At 48.3% G+C, this 22,477-nt stretch overlaps 1 protein-coding gene across 1 annotated transcript in view; it reads left to right on the plus strand.

The window, feature by feature from the left end:
- Nucleotides 1-22,477, plus strand: part of COL4A1 (collagen, type IV, alpha 1) — a 94,183-nt gene that overhangs the window by 59,481 nt on the left and 12,225 nt on the right. The window contains exons 25-47 of the mRNA XM_008577374.1: nucleotides 2,680-2,871; nucleotides 3,442-3,610; nucleotides 5,456-5,548; nucleotides 5,634-5,738; nucleotides 6,689-6,786; nucleotides 8,543-8,693; nucleotides 8,925-9,038; nucleotides 10,011-10,178; nucleotides 10,307-10,396; nucleotides 11,189-11,341; nucleotides 11,499-11,597; nucleotides 11,706-11,795; nucleotides 12,855-12,994; nucleotides 13,416-13,542; nucleotides 13,634-13,714; nucleotides 14,145-14,243; nucleotides 14,789-14,839; nucleotides 15,829-16,014; nucleotides 16,592-16,725; nucleotides 18,640-18,712; nucleotides 19,632-19,703; nucleotides 20,848-20,976; nucleotides 21,842-21,940. Coding sequence (XP_008575596.1) covers nucleotides 2,680-2,871; nucleotides 3,442-3,610; nucleotides 5,456-5,548; nucleotides 5,634-5,738; nucleotides 6,689-6,786; nucleotides 8,543-8,693; nucleotides 8,925-9,038; nucleotides 10,011-10,178; nucleotides 10,307-10,396; nucleotides 11,189-11,341; nucleotides 11,499-11,597; nucleotides 11,706-11,795; nucleotides 12,855-12,994; nucleotides 13,416-13,542; nucleotides 13,634-13,714; nucleotides 14,145-14,243; nucleotides 14,789-14,839; nucleotides 15,829-16,014; nucleotides 16,592-16,725; nucleotides 18,640-18,712; nucleotides 19,632-19,703; nucleotides 20,848-20,976; nucleotides 21,842-21,940 — 2,713 coding nt within the window. The remainder of the gene's footprint in view (nucleotides 1-2,679; nucleotides 2,872-3,441; nucleotides 3,611-5,455; nucleotides 5,549-5,633; nucleotides 5,739-6,688; nucleotides 6,787-8,542; nucleotides 8,694-8,924; nucleotides 9,039-10,010; nucleotides 10,179-10,306; nucleotides 10,397-11,188; nucleotides 11,342-11,498; nucleotides 11,598-11,705; nucleotides 11,796-12,854; nucleotides 12,995-13,415; nucleotides 13,543-13,633; nucleotides 13,715-14,144; nucleotides 14,244-14,788; nucleotides 14,840-15,828; nucleotides 16,015-16,591; nucleotides 16,726-18,639; nucleotides 18,713-19,631; nucleotides 19,704-20,847; nucleotides 20,977-21,841; nucleotides 21,941-22,477) is intronic.

Raw genomic sequence — 22,477 nt, forward strand, 5'->3', positions numbered from 1 at the left:
AGATGCCTTTTAAAAACTATAAATGAAATATCTCTATTACATCCACATGAAACCTTTCAGTTAAATAAAATACCAGCTTCTTAGGTTTTCTAGTTTGTTTTAGAAGAAGCCACTAAAGAGAAGAGAATAATAATAATCTTAAATATTGAAAAACATTATTTTGTTGCATCTAATCAGTTTTATTTCTAAAGCTTTTCAGCTTTACAGCATTGTCCTGCTCCAAGTATTTTCCTTGTTTCTTTGTTCTTTGTAAGCACTGACTAATTTCTACAGTTCCTTCCTTTTTTTCTCTTTTCTTTTTATCAGAAATCGAAAGGCAGACCTTTAGCATTATTCTTTTCTGATGCAGTGCTTTAAATTTTTTACTTTTTAAAAGGTCTTTCTGGAAGCTTTTATAAAGGAGGGCCAGGGCACAAGTGAGTTGAAATAGGAACGAAGCAGCTGGAGGTCAGCAATTGTTTTCTCCTTTTGAAGTTAGATCTTGGGCTTCTGCTTTCCAGAACTTCCCTGGTTCCTGGGGAGCTAAGCTAGAAGTTGCAATTGTTTAAAATATCTCCACATAAATTAGAAGTTCAAATAACTGGGAAGCCCTGGCTGTAGTGGTGATCAAAGACAGAAGAACTTTGAAGAAAGCAGAAAAGGATGCTTTAGCCTCTGTCCGTCTGTCCTTATCTGCTTGGCTTTCCTGGATTACCTCCCGCCTCAGCTGTGGCTGAAACCCCATTCAGACACTCACCCTCTAACCCCCAAATCTAATAAAATTGGAGACAGGGGTGTGAGAGAAGGATGGTTGAGGAGAAATCATGATAAAGAAGAAAGTAAAACCTTCCACAAAAATTCTAATCCCCATGCCTTTTTTCTTAAGAGCTCCTTTCATTTCATAGATGAAAAGTGTCTCCAAAAATACACTGATGGGTAAATGATTTAACTGAGAAGATAATTTTTTTAATCTGAAGCTGCATCATAGCTCCGTGGTTTAACCAGCTCAGAAACGCGGCTGTCTTACTTTGAATTTGGCTGGAGGGTAAAGGAGGTGCCCACGGACCAGTGGAGCGCAGTGGAGAGTAGATTGAAAATTGAAAAGCGGTGAAATGCTCTGTTTTCATTTGATTTAGATAGGATTTTTGTGACTTTTTCTTTGAGAGTCACGTGTTTGGTTTTGGGAAAGTATGACAGTTCACAAAGGCTGGCTTCGTGGTCACTGGCAGTGACACTTTGAAGCCAACCCTCCCTGGCTTTCCTCACGGTGGCACCACCTTTTAGAAGCAGACAGCACAGGTGCCAGCTCTTCTGCAGTTAATGTAGCCATTGCTAAATTTTCGAGGGAGTATTTGATTCCTCGGCATTCATCTTAAGGGATGCGGATCAAAAGACCTTTGAATCGCTTAGGATCAGGAAGTTGTGTGGCAAAGAAACCACATGAAATGTCCTAGGGTCACCGATGTCACTTTTCAAAAAACCCAGATTTTCCCCTTAAATGGAACGATGGCTGGCAAAGTCGTTATTGTTAAAATACAAAATTATATTTTCTTACCCTAAGATCATAGCATTGGAAAGCTTTATATTTTTAGGCTGTGAATAATCATCATAAAATAATGTAAGGATGCTTTCGGCTGAGAACAATAAGCTGTGGCTTCAGTGTTCTTGCAGAGTTGTGATAAGGATCAGAGATGACGTGTAAAGATGCTGTTATGGCACAGCAAGCGGATAATCAGTGTAGCTGTTCTTCAAATGGGGATTGTGAATTTTGGTCTGTCTTGGTCTTCCAGCTCTGTCCTTTGAGAAGTGTGTGTGAGATGTACACACCTCTCTTCTTTGTTCTTTGGGAAGTATGTATGACCCGTGTATGTGTGGCTCTCATAGGTCTGAGCACCTTCTGAGAGGGAGTTTATGAAAAGAATGAATTGTGCGAGAGTTTAGGTGCTGCCAGGTCTTTCTCAGGCCCAAGAGAACCAGCAGTTGGGATGTTATTTGAAAGCTCTGCTCCTGTCCTCATGGACCCTGACTCTCAGGGTGGCTGCAGGAGAGGCGGTGGCTGGGTGTGGGCATTCCTTGCAGATTGAGCTTTGCAGGAGCTGAGACGTGTTCCAGTGGGCGTCTCTGGGAAAGTCGGTTCCTTTCTGCTGACTGCTCTGAAGGACTGACGATAGAGCCAGCCTTTCCCACAGTTCGCTTGCACCGGGGCCTGGAAGTCCCTGTCTCTCCAGAGTTTGGGGAGCAAAGTGCACAAGGATGCTGTGAAGCTTCAGTAACGCCAGCCCTTCAGTGCGGCGGCTGTGCCGCGCCAGGCTGCGCTCGGAGGCCCTTGCTCTCGTTTCCAGGCCCGGGCAGTCACAGTCAGCACCTCCCAACAGTCTCTGAACTGGCCCGTGGATGCTAACCAGTTGTAAGGGGAGAGGACCATTTTACGAGGCCACACCGTTTACTGTCCCTGTGCCCCATCTCTGTTTGGAGTACCCAGTAAAGATAAGCGTTTTTAAGGAGAGCGCAAGCCGTGGGGCAGGTCAGGGCTTGGTCACAGAGCTATCGGCTTGCTTCTAGAAAATGAATGACGAGACCTAAACACAGGAGCACTTCTCAAGAAGGCGGTTCCTGACTCCGTCGCTGACTGTGTTCCAGTGGTGCTGGTGTGTTCCATGGATGGATTCCTCTGTGTGTCACAAGGCTTTGTTCTTGTAGGGGCCGCAAGGTGCACCAGGGCTGATGGGCCAGCCAGGAGCCAAGGGGGAGCCTGGGGAGATTTATTTTGACCTGCGACTCAAAGGTGACAAGGGAGACCCAGGTTTCCCAGGACAGCCTGGGACGCCAGGGAGAGCAGGAACGCCTGGAAGAGATGGACATCCGGGTCTTCCCGGCCCCAAAGGCTCCCCGGTACGTTAATTTCCAGACTTTGCACATGCATTTTACCAATGTGGATCTGCAAAAGTAAAGACGTGAATAATTTGAATCCTATTTATGTATTTTCATTTGGATGGTGATCAGCATCAATAAACTTGTCTCATGGCTCATGGGACAGCTGAAGTCTGTAAACCAGGTGTCCGTGGGTAGACTTGACAAGCAGCTGATGTCTCAGGCTCTGATGTATTCGGGGGAACTGAACAGGGACATGTTCCTATCTTTTTGCTGTGGATGGGAGGGAAATCTTAAGTTAATAGTGTTCATGCCATTGTTTACAGGAAGATTCCAAGTGTAGAGGGTGCATTCTCCAAAGTATATCCTCATGTGGGGTGAGGAGAGAGAATGTCGCCCAGCTTAGAGAAGAGAATGCTGGCTTCACTTATTAACCACAAGCTGACCTTTGTGGGAGGGTTGATGAAGTAGATAAGTAGTGTAAGCCGGTTAAACTCTGGTACTTGTCTACTACAGATGACAGAAGAACGTGACGTAAACTGGTGTGTCGGACTACCTACTGAGAGCGTTTTCTCCCTCTTTTCACATCAGGGTTCAATAGGATTGAAAGGAGAACGGGGACCTCCTGGAGGAGTGGGATTCCCCGGCAGTCGTGGTGACATCGGTCCCCCTGGCCCTCCCGGATTTGGTCCGATTGGCCCTGCTGGTGACAAAGGACAAGCAGGCTTTCCTGGAAGCCCTGGGTCCCCAGGCTTGCCAGGTGAGGCCTGAGAGGCCCTGTCTGGGGCTGTGTCAGAGAGCCTGTGGCAGGGCTGCGTGGGCTTCCACGTCCAGCCCCACGCTCCGTGACTTCCTGACTATCAGGGGACAGGCAAGGTGCAGCCCTGGGCCCGGCACAGGGTGGGCGCTCAGCAACGTATGAGTCGGGTGTGATTCCAGGTGGAAGATGCCGTAGTGAGAGGAGCTGAGGCCAGGCACGGCTGTGCACAGGGCGGGAGGGAGGCGTGCGTTACCAGGAGCATTAGACGTTCTCAAAGCGACTAGAGGCCGCGGCGTGAGTAGAAATGTGTAGCTAGTGAACCGTGAAAAGCACAGTGTCTGAGTAGCTGGAAAATCAAAATATCCAGCAAGAACTGTGGAAGACAATTGCATTTTGTCCATCTTGCTCACGAATTTGCTGATTCTGTCAGTAATTATTCCCTCCTGTTCCCACAGAGGACTATTATTTCTTTATTAAGACATAGTGTAAGGCTCGTGAGCACCCCAGCACGGGAAGTATTAGCCAGCCTTGCAGGCAGTCCTGGCGTGGAGTTCCAAGGTACCTGTGTCAGTGTCATTCTTCCCTTGTTTGTACAGTCACTGAGTACGAGCACCAAGTTAGGACTCCACTAATGACTGGTCTTTATGAGGCAAGGGTCCCAGGAATGTCTCTACTATGACTACTTTAGAGGCAGGGAAGTGCTGGGTTTGACTTAGAAAGACCCACAGGGAACCAGGAAACCAGGAAAAGAGACCTTCGATCACTTTTCCTCGGGGCTTCTGATTCCAAAATCAGCAAGCCCAGTGTTCTTTGTGTTTGTGGCATCTGCAAATTTTCAGAGCCGTAAGAAGGAATGAGACTTTCTTTTTGGTCGGAAACTACCATAAAAAAAAAACAAATAGGGAATTTACAATGTATCCTGCACGATGGGGGATGAGGCTCCTGAAGGAGGGTTTGCTGGCCATGCTGTTGATCCTCCATGCACATTTTGGAGAGTCCCTTGACCGTCCAGACCCAATCGGCCTTTAGATTAGAAAACCGACCTCCTTTGATCTGTCAGCACTGTGTTTACTTTGGTGATCATAAAGGCCTTGTTCCCAAGGGTGCAAGTATGTGCTGGGGTCAGTCAGCTGGCGTTTCCCACAGTCTATAGCTAAAGAATGTGCTGGCTGTCCTGGGAGGCCCTGCATATCTTGAATTCTTATACAGTGTGTGCAGATTCAGTGCACACGTTCTTAGAGGTGAGCACTTTGGTCCTTTCTCAACAGCTAAATCCCAGACCCCGTGGCTCTGCTGGGCCCAGATGCTGGGTGCTGGGCCTGCTCCTCCTGGCATGCAGGTGGGAGGGTGGGTTTCCCGTGCCGCCGATGCAAGCACAGAGCTGTGCTGCTGCGCCGTTATGGAAAGTGCGTGATGTATAACCACCCGTTGACTGTGTTGTTTAGGTAATTTACCACCAAGTGAACATCATTCAGGTCGAACTCAAAGCAACTTCGAATAGACTAATAGTCTGATAAATTGACAGAGAATGGTAAAAGGATTTTGATTTTTTGAGAAGGCCGATTAAGAAATTGCCCAGGGCCATCTCACTTTTTATTACCATAGATTTTGCAGCTTTTTATGACTCTAATTTTGTACTCTTCAGGAATTCTGGTGTCCAGCAAACACCCTGGTCATTTTGGACAGACATTTGGGGGAGAAGAGTATCTCTCTATGAAGGATGCTAGGAACGTGGAGGGGAGGACTGGAGAAGGGAGACGGAGACGTCCCTGTCCAGGCATGCGCGTGCCGCAAGAGCACCTGGTACAGGAGCTCATGCACCGTGTCGTTCCCATTCCTTCCCAGGTCCCAAGGGTGAAGCAGGAAAAGTCGTTCCTTTACCCGGTCCCCCTGGAGCAGAAGGACTTCCAGGGACCCCAGGCTTCCCAGGACCTCAAGGTACTGCTAGAATTCCCGTTCACCTTTGTCCGTGGGAGCTTGCTCAGACCTCTCTCATGCTGACCACTGGTCTTTCTCACGACAGGTGACCGAGGCTTTCCTGGAACCCCAGGAAGGCCAGGCCTCCCAGGAGAGAAGGGTACTGTTGGCCAGCCGGGAATCGGCTTTCCAGGGCCTCCTGGCCCCAAAGGTAAGCCTGTGGACAGGCCCAGCCAGAGCAGAGTGGGGCTGCTGCTGCTCTGGCCGCAGGTGGATACCGGCCCCAGCGGTGGCATCTGCTGCTGGGCTGTTGGTAGCAATGGCCGCAGGCTTTCCCTTCATCCTTTGTGAGTTCTGTGGGAGATGAGGGGCTGTAGACGTGAAGGTGACTATGCCATTTAGTGGGGGCTTTCGAAGGCATCCACACAGTTTTGAGGACAATGATGTCAGTCACCTCACATGATGGTGACACCTGGCCTTGTGGTGGAGGTGCTTCGTGGGGAAGAAGGTAGGACTCAGGACCACGTAGGCTGCCCGGACACCACCACACAGGGCATGTGTTTAAAACCACCCTTGAAGGCTTCTCTATCTTCAGTGAAGAAAACAGTCAGCGGGATGTACACCGGGGCCCAGACAGCTGTTAGATGTCCCCAGGTGACTCTGCGCAGGGTGCAGCCTCGTGTGAGAACCAGTGGCCTAAAGCGCTTCTCAAACCCTCCTGTGTCTGCAGACCTTATGGGGTCTTGTTAGAAAGTGGGTCTGACTTAGCAGATGTGGGCTGAGCCTGAGACTGCATTTCTAACAAACCAACAGTGATGTCCCTGCCCTGCCGGCCACACCAATGCCCTTCTTAGTCTGCAGATGACAGCAGGGTTATTTGTTCTGTTTTAGGGGAGTAGGACAGGAAAGAAAAGTTTGAAGGGAGTGGAAGGAAAGGACAGAAAGAGAACAGGTGTGAGAGAGAAAGACGGTGCAGGTGCCAGGAGATGGGGGCTCACCCCTTGACCAGGGTGGTCTCATCTTGCCCTTAGAGCCTCATCTGAGGGCTGCACTGGTGTTGACCATCTCAGACCAGTGTGCTTACATTTGGGCACGTGAGACAAGGGAAGAAAGTGGGGAAGGTCATGATAACCTAGTGATTTTTTTGACTTTTCCCCACAGGTGTTGATGGCTTGCCTGGTGATGTGGGACCCCCAGGGAATCCAGGTCGCCCAGGATTTAATGGCTTACCTGGCAGCCCAGGTGTGCAGGGCCAAAAGGTGGGTGCTGAGCAATCCCTAGATTGCTGTCTGTCCCCTGTCCTCGTTATTCACTGGACACATGAAATGTGACTTACTAATCTCACAGGATGCGATGGACCAGCATGCTTTGTTTTTTAGTGGAACAACAAAATGGAAAGTATTGGAGTACTTAGCACATGGCAGTCAATATTTTAGGGGAATCATTTGTTTCAATTTTACGAGACATTCATTTCAATTCTGTGAAATTTTATGAAATTTCCTTGCCTATTGTGTATTCTGGATCTCAGTGTAAGATGTATTTCTTACTGTCAGTGGCAGGTGAAAGCTGTTTGAAAGCCATGTCCTGAAAGAAATGCTAGCCAACCGGGAGGGTCGAGTGCAGGGTTGCTCAGCTTCCATGCTACTGACATTCAGGGTGTGATAATTTTTTGTCATGGGGAGGCAGCATCCCTGGCCTCTACCCTGAGACACCAAAAGGGCACACACCCACCTTCAGTGTGACAACTGAAAATACCTCCAGACATTGCCTGATGTCACCTGGGGGACGGTTGAGATCCGCTGGTCTAGTGTGACTTCACAATTCTGCTTGCCCTCAAATACTCTTCCACCAGCTCGCCCACACTTGAAATTCTGCCTGGCAAGTGCGAGTGACCATTGATTAGGTCATTTCCTGTTCTGATGATAAGAATGGAGGTGACATTGCTGGAAGGCATTGGTACTAAATGGGAGAGAGGGCCAAGTGCAGTAGGTATTTTGCCAGTGGTGGAGCTAGGCTGGAGAGGGCAGGTGCATATGCAGGCAGCCGAGCCACCGTGGTTCCAGGGGAGTGTCTTCCTGGAAGTATCTGACATCGAGATGTTCCTTTTCCATGTTGCTGAAACTGGAGAAGCCTTTGGAAGCTGGTTTTTGTACAACATGCTACCAGCTTCCCCTTACAACATACATTTGATTTGAAAAACTAGTCAGCACACAGGGCTCCTGAGTTAGTTATTGCCAGGTGCAATTGGAAAGAAGGATTTTGATTTATGGTTTATAATGTCATGCTTTTTCAAGAATTCCTTGGATGGAGTGTTTCCCATTTAGCGAATTTCCTGTTGGGACATGTAGAGGGTTACCAGCACCCACTAATGTCCAAATATTCCTTTGCTGTGTGTTGTTGTTGATAGTGATGCCAGTGGGGCCCTGTGATTTAATGTCCACCTGCTTGCTTCCAACGGCCTAAATCTAGCTGTTTAAAATGCGCTCTTGTCTTACAAAATATCTGGATTTATCAAAGACCCTGGATTATGCAACAGTTTCAAATATTTAATTTGCTGTCAAAGCCTTCGTTTATATAAAAAACTAAATAAATGGTGTCCTGTTCTAGCCCTGGAACTTTGCCATCTCTTAAGGAGATATCCATTAATAGTCACATGTCGTACTTGGCATTTTGTCAGCTACGTAGGGTCAGTTCTTCATCTCAGCCACAAGACAGCAGAGCCCAGGGGTTGTGGTTGGGCAAAAGACCTGGGTGGAAATTCATTCAACCACAGGGAACCTTGATTTTTCTCCTCTGTGAAAAGAAAACAATAAACATTACCTACCTTGGGGCTTGTGGTCGATTGAGAAGCAACGACAGGTGAGAGCAAGCTTCACAAACTGCTGGAAAGCGTTGGACAGGTGTTGTCCTTACTGAACGCGTGGCAGTATCTGTTTTTCTCACTTAGGCTATTGGCTGCACAAAAATACTGGCTTCGCTGGTTGATTTGCTTCTCTGTGCTTTGGGGATTTTCAGGGAGAGCCTGGAGTTGGTCTACCAGGCCTGAAAGGGTTGCCAGGTCTTCCTGGCATTCCTGGAACACCCGGGGAGAAGGGGAACATCGGGGGACCAGGCATTCCTGGAGAACATGGAGCCATCGGCCCCCCGGGGCTTCAGGGAGTCAGAGGTAACTTCCTACAGATCAGTCTGGACTGTACTGAGGACTGGGTCTGTGGATTTTTGTATCCCCAGAGCACTACTAGGTTCTCAGTATGGGTTTGCTGAATGAATGATAAAAATCCTAGCAGATCAGAGCTGTGGTTTCCCGTTGCCGGGGCTCATCGTGTGCATGGTCAGGGTTTGCTGGGAAGCACGCTACAGTCCCTACGCAGTGTATTCATGATGTTTTTCCCTCCAGGTGACCCGGGACCTCCTGGATTGCCAGGGCCCATAGGATCTCCAGGAGTTCCAGGAATAGGGCCCCCTGGAGTTAGGGGCCCTCCTGGAGGACAGGGACCACCAGGCTTATCAGGTGATGTGACATGCTTCTCGAACTATCCCTTCTCTGAAGCTTGCTCCCAAGGGGGCGGGAGATGGTGCTGGAGTCTCCACGAAGGGGAGATTAGCACACCTTGTGAAATAAAGGGGGAAGACGTAAATTCCAGCTTGTGAAAAGGGCTTTGGTCGTTTGCTTAAGCGTAGAGTTGTAGATTTCTTTTTCCTCCTCCCACTGAGATTGGCTTATGTGCCAAACAAAGAGACCTCTCTTCTATCGTACATTCAATAACTTTTTACATTTTATTCAAAGTGGTATCTCTATATTATCTTTCTATGGGAGGACTAATAGGTCGTGGGTAATTTAAATGAACTGAGACCAGATCTAGAAGCTACCTTTCCCTTTAATGATAAAATGTTAAAATTAAAGTAGTGGCCGGCCCAGTGGCGCACTGCTACAGTGCGCCGCTTGGGAAGCACGGTGGCGCTCCCGCCGAGGGTTCGGATCCCACATACAGACCGGTTCCCGCTCACTGGCTGAGCGAGGTGTGGGTGCGACACCGAGGGTTGCGATCCCGTTGCTGGTCCCGGTCCGGTACGGGGGCAACACTGAGGGTTGCGATCCGTTGCTGGACACGAAAAAAGACAAAAAGGAAAAAAAAAAAAATTAAAGTAGTGATGGTGGGGTGGGATAAAACAATCAGGGAAAAACGTTTCCAGGAAGACTGGTGATAGGCCTGCATGCCACGGGGAGGCCTGGGTGGGGTGGTACTTACGGTGGTGGTTATGACTACGGACAGCAGAAGGGACTGGGCTTTTCTCTCTGGACGTTGCTTATACATGGACTGTCCTCAGGACCCCAGATACCAATACCTGACCAGGTGTCCATTCAGTTCCCCAGTGCGGGAATGTTCACATGCTGACGACAGAAAGTAATAGTTAAACATGTAGAGTTTACAGTAAGGCATTCTATATATTCTGCTAAGTTCCATCAATTCTGCAACCTCAGGCCCTCCCGGAGTAAAGGGAGAGAAAGGCTTCCCTGGATTCCCAGGTCTGGACATGCCAGGCCCCAAAGGAGACAAAGGGACCCAAGGACTCCCCGGCCTCACTGGGCAGTCGGGGCTCCCGGGCCTTCCTGGACAGCAGGGATCGCCCGGAATCCCCGGGTTTCCAGGTAAATGATTTTTGAACCCCCGCCACCCCATATCGATGGTGAGAAACAGGCCTCCCCTCATTCTTCTCGTGAGCACCCCCACTGTGTTCCAAGGGGGCAGTGTTCACCTGCTTTCCATTTGGCCACAGGTCCCAAGGGAGAGATGGGCGTCATGGGGACCCCTGGGCAGCCGGGCTTGCCTGGACCCGTGGGGACTCCAGGATTACCGGGTGAAAAAGGTAGGAGAGTTGATAACTCTGAAACGCTTATCTTGTGTCTCATTTCTCACACCTCTGGGGAAATTCTCAAATTGTCGTAGATCATTTCAAAAGGCAAACGAAGAGAGTTCAGGTCAAGGCAGAGACTGGAGACTCCTCTCTTCCAGTCGGACTTTGTGGAGTGCAGTTCACGTGGGGTGACGAGCTACGCTCTGCCGAGGGATTCGGGGAGAGGATGGGCTTCCTTCCCGGCGTGGCTGAGATCCTTTTTGTGAGACACGGTGGGATCTTCAGCCACGCGAGGGCACAGGGACAGAGTCCTTAGAAACAAATTAGCAAACTGGGCAACTGCACACCTCTTAGTGTTTATTTCTTATCTTGTTATTTGAAATTGGTTCAAAATAATTACAAAAAAGTTGACTTTAAATGTGAGATACAGAGAACGTCAATTGTTTTAGTAGAACAGGAAAATTTTTGTTCTATTATTTTGTAGAGAATTGAGGAACACCATGAGCAGGAGTGATAAAGATGTTTAGGAAGGAGAGAAAACGTAAATCATCTCAACTAACAAGCCAAGTCACATGTATTAGAATTATTAGCAAATAGTGAGCTTTTGAAAATGGCTTAATTGTTCATTTACCTGGGGCCCAGATTCTGCAGTGTAGCGCAGAGACTTTCCGTCTAGTGCCATTTTGGGACAGGTTATTAGTTCTTTCCAGCTTCTTTTTCAGTGGTTTCTTCGAGCCAGAAAGAATGCTGACATTTCTGGCTCCCTCCGAAACCTCACTGGGGCACCTTCTCCTTCCCCCGCAGGGGACCACGGCTTCCCGGGCTCCTCAGGACCCAGGGGAGACCCTGGCTTCAAGGGTGATAAGGGGGATGTCGGTCTCCCTGGCAAACCTGGGTCCATGGATAAAGTGGACATGGGCAGCATGAAGGGACAGAAGGGAGACCAAGGAGAGAAAGGTAAGGTGGAGGGAAGCTGGCAACGGCAGGGGCAGGTGCCGCGCGGACCTGGGGTTTTGGGTTCTCCATTTGCATTATCAAATTAACCTGCACTCCTGTGACAATCTGCCTTTTAAGCAGACATGAGTCATTGTTATTTTTTTTCTGTGATATGTAGGACAGATTGGGCCAGCTGGTGAAAAAGGATCCCGAGGAGACCCTGGGACCCCAGGAATGCCTGGAAAGGATGGGCAAGCCGGGCATCCTGGACAGCCAGGTACGTGGAGCTCCAGTGGCCAGCACGGCAGGAGCTCATGGGAAGGAATATGCTACCCAGCTGTTTCTGCAGGTGTTAACCTGATGGATGTTTCTCTTCTTATTCTAGGGCCTAAAGGTGATCCAGGCATAAGTGGAACCCCAGGTTCTCCTGGGCTTCCTGGACCAAAAGGATCAGTTGGTGGGATGGGCTTGCCAGGTACGTTGGGTTTAGAAAGGGTGTCTTTCCAACATGTGCACATGTGGGACTTGTCTGCAGAGTGGGAACCTGTTCCCCTGAGAAGGACACAGTCTAGGCAGTGTGCCTTTTACACTAATTCAAATACTTAGTTCTGTGAGGTCTCCTGCCTAGCCATGGACGGCATTTGGCTGACTCCATGGCTGTCTAAGAAAACTCACAATGTATTAGAAGAAAACATGGGCTGTATAAATCAGCTTTTCATGACCTCCAAGTGACCTGCCCACTTGGCCAGTATCTCCCCAGGAGAGGTCTGGGTCTCCATCCAGCTCTGTCACACAAGCAGCCCTGGCCTGGAGAGCCCATAGTATCCATTCAGAAGAGTCCCCTGGACTCTTCCACCCCAATCCTGAGCTGCCTTAAGGCTGTGCCATCCATGTCCCCTCCAGTGATAGCAATGAAGGAGAGAGGAACGTGAGAGATGGTAGGGAGTTTTAGACCTGTCTGTATTTGTCTGTATTTTAGACCTGTTTGTATTTGCTCAGAACTCGCTGGAAAGGGGAAGGCTGAGACGGGAAGCCTATCTTCCTCTCTTCTCCTAAGGCCTTACAAGGTGCTGGTATCACTTTATTTGAAGTATAAACATCTGGGCTGCTGGTTACACCCATTTATCAGTAAGGTTGGCTGCCCACATGCCTTACAAAACCGAGTACACATCTGCCCTTTACTGCCAGCCTCACAACCCCTCTGGTTGGTTTGGTTAATGAGAGTTGATTACATAATAAAGAACATAAGAGCCATTTTTCATGCTATGGAGAAAGTAAATATTCTAAACAGTTGATGTGTTTCTTCTCTCTCTTTATAAAACGATGGTCGTTGAGAGACAGGAGAAGCGTTTCCTAGTCTGGCTGTGATGTGATTTGGGTGACTGGCAGCCAGTTGGATCAATTGCAGATTGATAAGTGAAGGGACCCAAGTGTTTTCACTTTGCTCTTGGCTGGTTAACAAGGTGCTTTCTTATTTTTAACATGAGCACTCACCTGTCCTTCATCCAGGTCTCACGGTTGTTTGTGTTCATAGGAACACCTGGAGAGAAAGGTGTGCCTGGCATCCCCGGCCTGCAGGGGGTCCCCGGCTTGCCTGGAGAGAAAGGAGCAAAAGGAGAGAAGGGGCAGGCGGGTCTCCCTGGCATCGGGATTCCTGGGCGGCCTGGAGACAAGGTATCAGCATCCTGCACGGAGAGGTCCCTCCCATCTCAGTGGAAACGCTTTTCAGACATTTTCAAAAGACACCTCAGCACAGCCAATGGATCGTCACATACAATAATCCCCCCAGCTACTTATAAGTTGCCCCTACTGCCCCTTCTGTTCACTCTCTCTGCCCTCGAGGAAGATACACATTAACAGGGTGGGAGGGAGGGAGGTGCGAGGAACGCGGCAGGAGAGCGTGGCCCCGGCCCTGTCGCTCGGCAGTTTTCCTCTGTTTTAGGCATGGACCCTGGTTCCTCGGTGGGAATCTGGAGGTGGAAGTCTCCAGTGCAGGAGTCACTGCACCAGAGTGTGTGTGCCCTGTTAACCAGAAGGTGCCGCACACGCATGTCAGGGACAATGTAAAATTAACACACCCGATTTTTACTCTCAGGGAGATCAGGGGATTCCGGGTTTCCCAGGAGGCCCTGGAGAGAAGGGAGAAAAAGGAAGCACAGGCATTCCGGGAATACCGGGCTCTCCGGGCCCTAAAGGATCTCCGGGGAGTGTCGGCTATCCAGGTGGGTGAACTGCGACCTCCTGCCCACAGGGGGTTCAGAGACAGAAAACTGCAAGCTTATGGGCTTTTTGGTGTTTTGTTTTTTTCTTTAGGAAGCCCTGGGTTGCCTGGAGAAAAAGGTGACAAGGGCCTACCGGGATTGGACGGCGTCCCCGGCATCAAAGGAGAAGCAGGTGGGGGCTGCCCCTGAACACCGCTGGGGGCGTGAGAAGCGGCTGCGGGACGGGAAGGCGGGGCCTGCAGGTCCCACCCGGTGCTTCAGATGACAGACTGAGTCTGGGGGGCTTGCAGGGCCTTTCTGAGGTCTCACCACTAGTTAGAAACTAGGACCAAATTCTCTAAGGTGTGTTTATAACTAGCACAAGAGCTTAGGGATTTTCTCTCCACTCTCACCAGCTTTTGGGGGTTGGGGGTTGGGGGTCAGTGGAGCTGCCAATAGTGTGGAGGGTCCTCTCCGAAGCAATATCAGGATTACCCTCGAGGCAGCCAGACGCGCTCAGGAGAGAGCAGTCCTTTAAAGAACATCGGGAACAGACCATTTTACTCGGCAGCGGGGGTGCTGTAAATGTTCTGTGAGTGACCGATGTGACCTTCCTCTTCAAGGTCTTCCGGGGAGGCCTGGCGCCACAGGCCCAGCCGGCCAGAAAGGGGAGCCTGGCAGTGATGGAATCCCAGGGTCGGCGGGAGAGAAGGGGGAACCAGGTACCTGCTCCCTGTTCCCTTTCAGAATGGGCATCGGGCACTTCCAGACTTGCACACCACACCAGGTGGACAGGGCTGGGGACAAAGTGGCACCCGTGCCATATGTCCTAGTAACTCCCGAAACACAGATGTGGCCGTGTGGAGCAGGTTTACATGAGAAGAGGGGAAAGGGGTCTTCACTGATTCCACAAGTGCTTATGGGCCCCTTCCCTTGAAATGGCCTGAGCACTCAGTGGGGGGTCAGAGACACTCATATGGCCCTTGCTGGGTTAGAGCTGTGCACACAGGGGACAGTCCTCCTCGCCCACTTCCTTGTATGCTGTGACAAAACCAGACAAAATGAAACACTGCTGAATTATGAACGCCCGGTTAGGGGTATCTTATCACAACTGCAGGAATTTAATTTTATCCCTAAGGTACAATCAGCTAATTTCCAGGTGGTCTACAAATGTGCATGGTATTAGTACAGTGGTGATGCTGCTCTGTGCTCTACCTGCAGACTGATCATTTAAAGAGAATTGTTGCTTTTTACCCTCATCTTATAGGTCTACCAGGAAGAGGATTCCCAGGGTTTCCAGGAACCAAAGGAGACAAAGGTAACGCTTGCTTGACTCCCTTTTCCACTAACCGCGGCTGCACGTGGATTTGCAGAACAGGGCAACTGTCTGCAGGGCTCAGCCCCTTGTCCCCATGAGCACAGCAGCAACTGAATGGGTCCAGAGTTACCCTGCAGAATTGTCCTGCGAGGCCCGCAGGTGACACCACCTAATTCACAGATTGAAATGGTGTGTGGTATACTTATTGCCAGAAACCCTCTTTTGTTTAGACTGATTTTATAAAACTCAGTAGAAAGGGAAACCTCTGTCATTTTTGTGCTGAGGAAGTGATCAGAGTATCTAAATTGTTACTTTATGAGACTGATCGTCTCACGTGAAGGTAGGACAATGTGACACATGCCACGGACAGTAAACCATCTCCTATGCAGCTGCTGTGAGCTAAAAGCCAAGCACAGTCGAGAATTGCAAAGGAGCCTAAAGGTGCAGTCTCAGCCTTCAGGGAACTGAACATGGGATGAGAGAGAAAAGGCAGACAAGGCACATGCAAGAAAGCCACAAAGCTTTGAAAGAAAACCCACAGGTGGCCGCGGCAATGAAAGATCCTTTCTATTGCTGCATGGAGTCCCATTGTGTGATTGTGACAGTTTGTTTATTTGTCCCCTGTTGGTGGAACAAGCCCTTACTTTTAGCTGGGCAGACAGTTGCAGAGTTTTCTAAGCACATGTTCAAATGCCTTTGCCACATAAAACACTTTTAAAAAGTCTAAAAACTGATAACTGGGTTCTTAGCATTCCAGGCCTTCTCTTTTTCAGGCTGGGCCACAGTGGGAGTCTAGTGTGTTATTTACAAGGAAGGACAGAACAGAGCACCTGCTCCCCTTTTCCTGCTGGTGCCTTGGGGACGCCCTTCTGCGGGGTGCCAGGGATGAGAAACATTCTCCTCGTGTCATTGCTGATGCCACATGGCAGCCTCTGTTCTGGTTCTTCTGTGGCCTTTCACCACCATCTCCAACTGTTTTTATTGTTTAGGTTCAAAGGGTGACGTGGGCTTCCCAGGGTTAGCCGGGAGTCCAGGAATCCCCGGATCCAAAGGAGAGCAAGGATTCATGGGTCCTCCGGGGCCCCAAGGACAGCCGGGACTTCCCGGGGCACCAGGCCAGCCTGTGCAGGGGCCCAAAGGAGACCGGGGGCCTCAGGGACAGCCAGGCCTGCCAGGTAAGTGTGTTTCACCATGTGTCAGAGCTGGGGACTGGAACAGGATTCACCAAGAGAGACTGGTGTAAAAGAAATAGTTAAAGAAAAATTCTCAATTGAGCTTTTTATTTAGAAGTTTGCAGCATTTATTACAGCTTGAAAGTGTGTTTTGGCCTCCATTGGGGCAAAGCTTTTTCTGTATCCTTTTTGTCAAAAATTTAAGTAATTAAGAAAATGCAAGTAAGGAAATTATTGAAAAAGACTGGACATGTATGCTGTCTATGGCGTTTGTTTTAAACCAACACGACATTCTAGCACCTTTCTGCCCTTGGCCAAGACTACCGTAGTGGTATCATCGTGGTTACTGGACACCAGTAACCACAGAGACATTTTGGACACTGAGGCTGTGGTTTATGTGAACATTCTTTCCTCCTTCTAGGACATGCCTTGATTTCTCTAGGGCTCACGCTGCTCACTAGGGTGTTGTGTACAGTTAGGGACAGTTGGGTTGCAGTAATGACACCACCACAGCCAGATGATATTTGTGCATAATATCACCCTTTGACCTCAAACGTGTGACTTTCGTCTTTCCCATTAGGGCTTCCGGGACCCATGGGGCCTCCTGGGCTCCCTGGGCTTGATGGACTGAAAGGGGACAAAGGAAATCCGGGCTGGCCAGGAACGCCTGGGGCTCCAGGGCCCAAGGGAGATGTCGGATTCCAGGGCATGCCTGTGAGTTATCGATTTGTAAATTTTTTTTTGAAAAGGAGCCTTTTCTGGTCACAGAATTATTCATGTGTGTCTATTGTGTGTATATACATACATGTGTGTTACACTCCCAAGTCCTTGCTAAATCGTTTCTTTCTCATCAGTGACCAGCATCTGTATTGGCATCGGAGTAGGAAACAATTATGACATTTTTTACAATCTAGTTTTGCAAGAACCATGAAAAGGGAAATATTTTACTGCTAGAAATTACAGTTCAATGCATAGGTGTAAGATCTATTTACAAACTCAACACAAAAAGCAAGCCAGTGCTGTTTTGTAAAGAACAATTATGAAAAACCAGCCCAGCCATCTCCTGTGATTGGCCGCAGAACTGAAAGGTTGCACATGAGCAGCTGACATCACGGTGACTTAGACGAGTCTCCTGAGGAGCATGTCTCAGGGTGCAGTGACCGACTGGTGGAGGGGTTGGGGTGTGTGTGTGTTGTTGGTCCCCTGTGGTGCCTGAGCGTACAGCCCCTCTTAGGCAGAGTGGTGGTCATGGGTCTCTGCTTCGATTCTCAGTTCGGCCACATCCATGGCCAACGGGCTGAGTTTGTGTGACTGTGGATGTCAGATAGAAGCATTCGCAGAGACTCGTTCCCTGTGTCTATCTCTCTAACACACATTGGGAGAAGGACAGTGTGTGTCAGGGGAGATTAGAAACAGGAGGGATTCTGGACAGGCCTCTGCCATGACAGGGAAGCGCGTGGAATTCTTTGCTAAGTCAACACAGGCTCCCCACAGGGAGAACCGGCAACCGCTCCTCTGTAGCAGAGACGTGTTTCAGAGTCATTAGGGCACTTTCTGAGGGACAGGTATGGAATCACTAAACTTGCTATGCACTAAAAAATAAGTGGTGCTGTTTTACTTCTGAATCAGTACCTTATTAAATGCTTCTGAGTAATTGCACAGAACAGCTACGTGGAATAGCAATAACTACTTTTATCCACTCCCCGTCCTCACAGCCGTGTGCACATCCCCACGGTATGTGTATATGAATATATTTTTGGGCCCCTTATTGCTGTGTTGCAGTTTTCCAGTGATGTACGTGCACGTAGTTTCTCAATTATTCATATATTCCTGCCTTTATTCCTCAGTAACCTAGAAATATATACTTCTCATTCCTAGTGTCAGTGTCTATCTCTATACATATGTATGTACGTATGTGTGTGTATATGTTCATACAAATATATATTTGTGCATGTTATTTTCACTACGGCACTTTTAAAATAAGGTAAACCAAAGAAACAAATCTATGTAAGAAATAATACAACTTTTTACATGTTGCTTTACCTGACCAGAGAAAGGAACAAGTATATAGAAATAGCAATAAAATGAGCTAATATTTTTAAATGCATAAATATTGCTCTATTATAAAGGGAAATAATCTTCCTTTAGAATTTTTTATCGTCTTTCTGTATTTGAAATCGGTTTTCAGGTAAGCTGTGAAGCTAATTGTAAAGAAAATCACTATGTTTGAGTGTTTAGGGGAAAGTTTTTGAGAAAGGCACTTGGTGTTGACGGATGGGTGTGTTGTCATGACGAGTGTCTACGGACTCCTGACTCTGTTTGTGGCATCGTGCTGTGGGTGGAGGTAACGGGGTGTGAGACCTTCACCTGCTGCCAGGGAGCTCACTGTGTAGAGGGGAACCAAGGGGATGAAATAAATTGTTCCAACTTCCAGTTTCCTAATTCAGGCACACACAGAGATTTTGTCATTCTTGTTACATCATTTAAGAAAGCACAGGACACCATTTGTTCAAAAACCTACTTTGCAGGACATTGAGGGCTTTCTTAGCTTTCCAGCACAATGTGACTTAAGAGACTTGTTGTATGTGTCCTGACATCTCCTAACTGGTGTTCTCTTTGTGTATTTAGGGGATTGGTGGCTCCCCAGGAATTGCAGGTCCTAAGGGTGATTTGGGCCCTCCAGGGGTTCCAGGATTTCAAGGTAAGACAGCAAAGAATGGGCTATACGGCCCTATAGAAAAGGAGATGTTTGAAGAGCTTCGTCACCACAGGCACTTAATGTTGACAGCACCAGCATAGTTATAGCATGAGATATTGTTCTCTTCAAATTAAAAATGCCATTTCTGTGTGGCAGCCCAATTTGTATAGTTCTATGAATGGCTGGAAAAAGACATTCTGATTTTCTTATTAAGTACCATGGATCATTTGCATGTCAATCATTTGCATCTCACTAAGAAGGCATGGGTTTGGGCCATTCATTAATGTATTAAACAAACATTTATTGGGCACCTACCAGCTTCCAGGCACTGCATTTTCTACTGCTGAATCAGACACATGAAAGTTGAATGAGACAAGCTGTCAGCCTGCAGTTGTCTTGTGGTCTATTTGGGGGCACATGTGAATCAGATTATGACCAAAAACAGTGTCACGTGTGCGCCTCTGCTGGTCATGATCATTTTTACAGTTTGTTGCATGCTTGGGAAAATGTGGCTTCTGGGTTCTGGAAAGAAGAGTTTTATCAGATGTTTTACAGAGATGACCATAAAGAATGCTGTCTTATTCCTTGAGGATAAATTGGAAATATGTTCACTGTGTATGTATGTGTGTATCTGTATGTATACAATGGTACTTCAAAAAGTTCGTGGAAAGATTATCTTTGAATTCTAGTTTTCCACGAACTTTTTGAAGTACCCTTGTATAGGCATACATGTATATGCATGTATATTTGGGTAGGTACATTTGTATATATGCATAAGAATATTTGTGTATATATGTACACATATGTTTGCACATATGCATGTGTTTGTACATTTGTGTATATGTAAGTGTGTGTATAAACACACACGTGATTATGTATCATTGGAAATTCTGTGCAAAGGCAATATCCTCCTTTTGTTCAGGTCAGAAAGGGCTTCCTGGCCTCCAGGGAATTAAAGGCGATCAAGGAGATCAAGGCATCCCTGGACCTAAAGGTAGGAGAGTGCGTTAACCCACGGGCACCTTACTGACAATTTAGGGAAATACAAAAGGTATTGAAGATATAGAATTAGGGTGTTTGGTTTTTCATATGCAAAACGACCTGAAAATCATCAGAAAAAAGAGGATTAAAAATTCTCTGTAGAATGTCAGGATTCCTGTGGTTGACATTTCTACCAGCAACTCATCTTGAAAGTCAGAGTTGTTAAATCTGTGACTGGGGCAAATCCAGTGCAGAGGGGATGGTGAAAATACCAGCTGACACACTCGACATTCACAAACACCGCAAAGTTAGGCTGAAATCAGCCGCACAAAGTGATGATGGGAGAAGATCGATCCTGCGTGTGCAGACGGAGTTCATTCTGGTTGGACAGTAAAGAATGCCTCATAGGAAACACTAAGTGGTCTTGGAAGGAGCCGGCTTACTTAGGTGTTCATCATGTTTGCTCTCTGTTGGGCAGACCACGTGTTAGGGCTCTGTTTCATTTTCGAAACACATTTTAGGAGGGAGAATGAGAAATTGAAAGTACTGAGAAGTGGGATGCGAGGAGAGAAAAGAAGCAGGGACAAGTGTGTGTGGGGGGAGAGGACTGAGGGTGTTTGGTTGACGACAGGAAGGCTGAGGCCTACCTCGAGCTACATTCGCGTCATGGTACGCGGAGACCGGCCACGCAGAAGAAGGATTAAGGTCATTGGTCATTAGAAAACTCGGACCAGTAGTTATAACACACAGGAAGGCAGATTCCACATAAGTATAAGAAAAAAGTCCTAACTGCAAACATCAGAGCTCTCCAAGTCAGACGTGGACTTTGTTCAGGAAGGAATGAGCTTCATCTTGTGCAGGTGTTCAATGAGGCTGGACGGTAGGTGTCGGGGATTCCAGAACCCAGTGGAAAGTTTCCATGGGTGATTCCAGTGTCTTTTCCGGTCCCGAGGGTCAGGATTTTAGGATAAACAATAAAGAGGTGCAGATTGAATGTGTGTTTAGTGAGGGTCTGATGACTTGTGTTTCTGATCATGACTTTACTTTTGAGAAACGTATTTCACGGGGATTGTTTCACACTGGGCTCTCGTGCAGAAGCTCTTTCTGCCCCAGCCTGTTGACAATGACACTGACCAGTGGCATCTGCATTCCCACAGGGCTCCCGGGTCCCCCCGGCCCTCCAGGTCCTTACGATATCATGAAAGGGGAGCCAGGGCTCCCTGGTCCTCAGGGTCCTCCAGGACTGAAAGGGCTACCGGGACCTCAGGGCCCCAAAGGACAGCAAGGTAAGAATCCTTGGGCTGTGTGGGGTGGTGTGCAGAGCTCAGGGGGGAGGCGGCAGAGAGTTCCCCTTTCCCCGCGGGTCTGACATCCAAGCTTCTGGGTCATGATTGTGCAAAGACGTATTTGAATATGACTTTCTTACCTTCCGTTAATGTATATCAGAACCAAATGAAGCTTTTGAAGGGACATAAGAGCCAGAGCAAAATACAGCAAAAGCTGGAGGAGCACGCAGCTCACCCCATCTGGGTCGAGCTCGAGCTCCCATCTAGAGCTGTGAAAACGGGCACTTCTCCTCAGAGGCCCGGGAGCTCTTCCCGACTGGCAAAGATTTGCAGCTATTCCCTGTTGTTCCCAAAAACCCGAACTTAAGAGTCATTCTGCTTATCGGAGCTAAATGTTTCCTCTTTTAAGAGCTATTGGTAAGGGGTGAGTTGAAGATAGCATCCTCAGAAACCTAAGTTTAAGGCGACCTAGAGCAAACTATATACCTGAAAACATGTATGTGTAACACGTCAATATATCTGTTGTCTAAAAATTGAGATGCCGGAGTAGGGACAGGGGAACGGCTTGTCAAATCTCTCCCTCTCCGCCCTCCCCTCCACCGCGTAGCTGGCCTTTTCCAAACCTATGTGCGAGATGTCAACAATAAGAAACCAGGGAGACCTCAGAGGGAGCCGTCAAGCACCCATGAGAACACCAGTTAGACTGCTGCTTCCTCAAGGCTTTGCAGGAAGCAGCTACGGCTGTCCCGGACAGGGTTCTCGTTTGCAGTCAAAGAGAATAAAATAGACATTTAAGAAGGGGAGATGGAGATTCAGCTTACAGTCCTCCAGGACCGGATTGTGAATTCTTTTTCCTTTGCTTCAGGTGTGACAGGATCGGTGGGCTTACCTGGACCTCCAGGTAGTCCCGGGTTTGATGGTGCCCCTGGCCAGAAAGGAGAGACGGGACCTTTTGGGCCTCCTGGTAGGTTGCTGTGGCCTTCCAACCTGATTACCCTCTCCCTGTATCTTTGGGTTAGAAGAAATAGGCCGAGGCACAGGAAAAATTGCAAAACGTAGTGGGATATGTTACTTGAAACATTTCCAAAGACTTTTTTTCTTAGAAGAAATAGGCTCACAGGGAACTAAAGGGTTGTCCTTGTCTCTGTGTAGAGACAGATGTTGGTCAAAGCATAACTTTTCCAGATGTTGATGAATAGTGGCCAACTGTGGTGGCACCACGTGGTTTCCTAATGGCTGCAGCCACCAACATTGCATTTCACCAATGGTCAGGGAAAGGGGCACTGAAAAGTCATGACGACAGTGTACCTGGCGTGGGATAAACTTGGCAGGCTTCCTTTGGAAGCAGGAACTCACTTGAACATCCCATAATCACAGAGATGCTGAGACTAGGGGCGCCCACTCACTGAGCAAAGAGCACCGCCCAGCGAAGAGTGAAGTCTGCACGTGGCATCACCACCCCAGGGGTGCAAGGACCCGGGCACCAGGTGCCTTGGTGCTT

The sequence above is a fragment of the Galeopterus variegatus genome, unplaced genomic scaffold (assembly GCF_000696425.1).
Source record: "Galeopterus variegatus unplaced genomic scaffold, G_variegatus-3.0.2 Scaffold1501, whole genome shotgun sequence".
Taxonomy (NCBI): domain Eukaryota; kingdom Metazoa; phylum Chordata; class Mammalia; order Dermoptera; family Cynocephalidae; genus Galeopterus; species Galeopterus variegatus.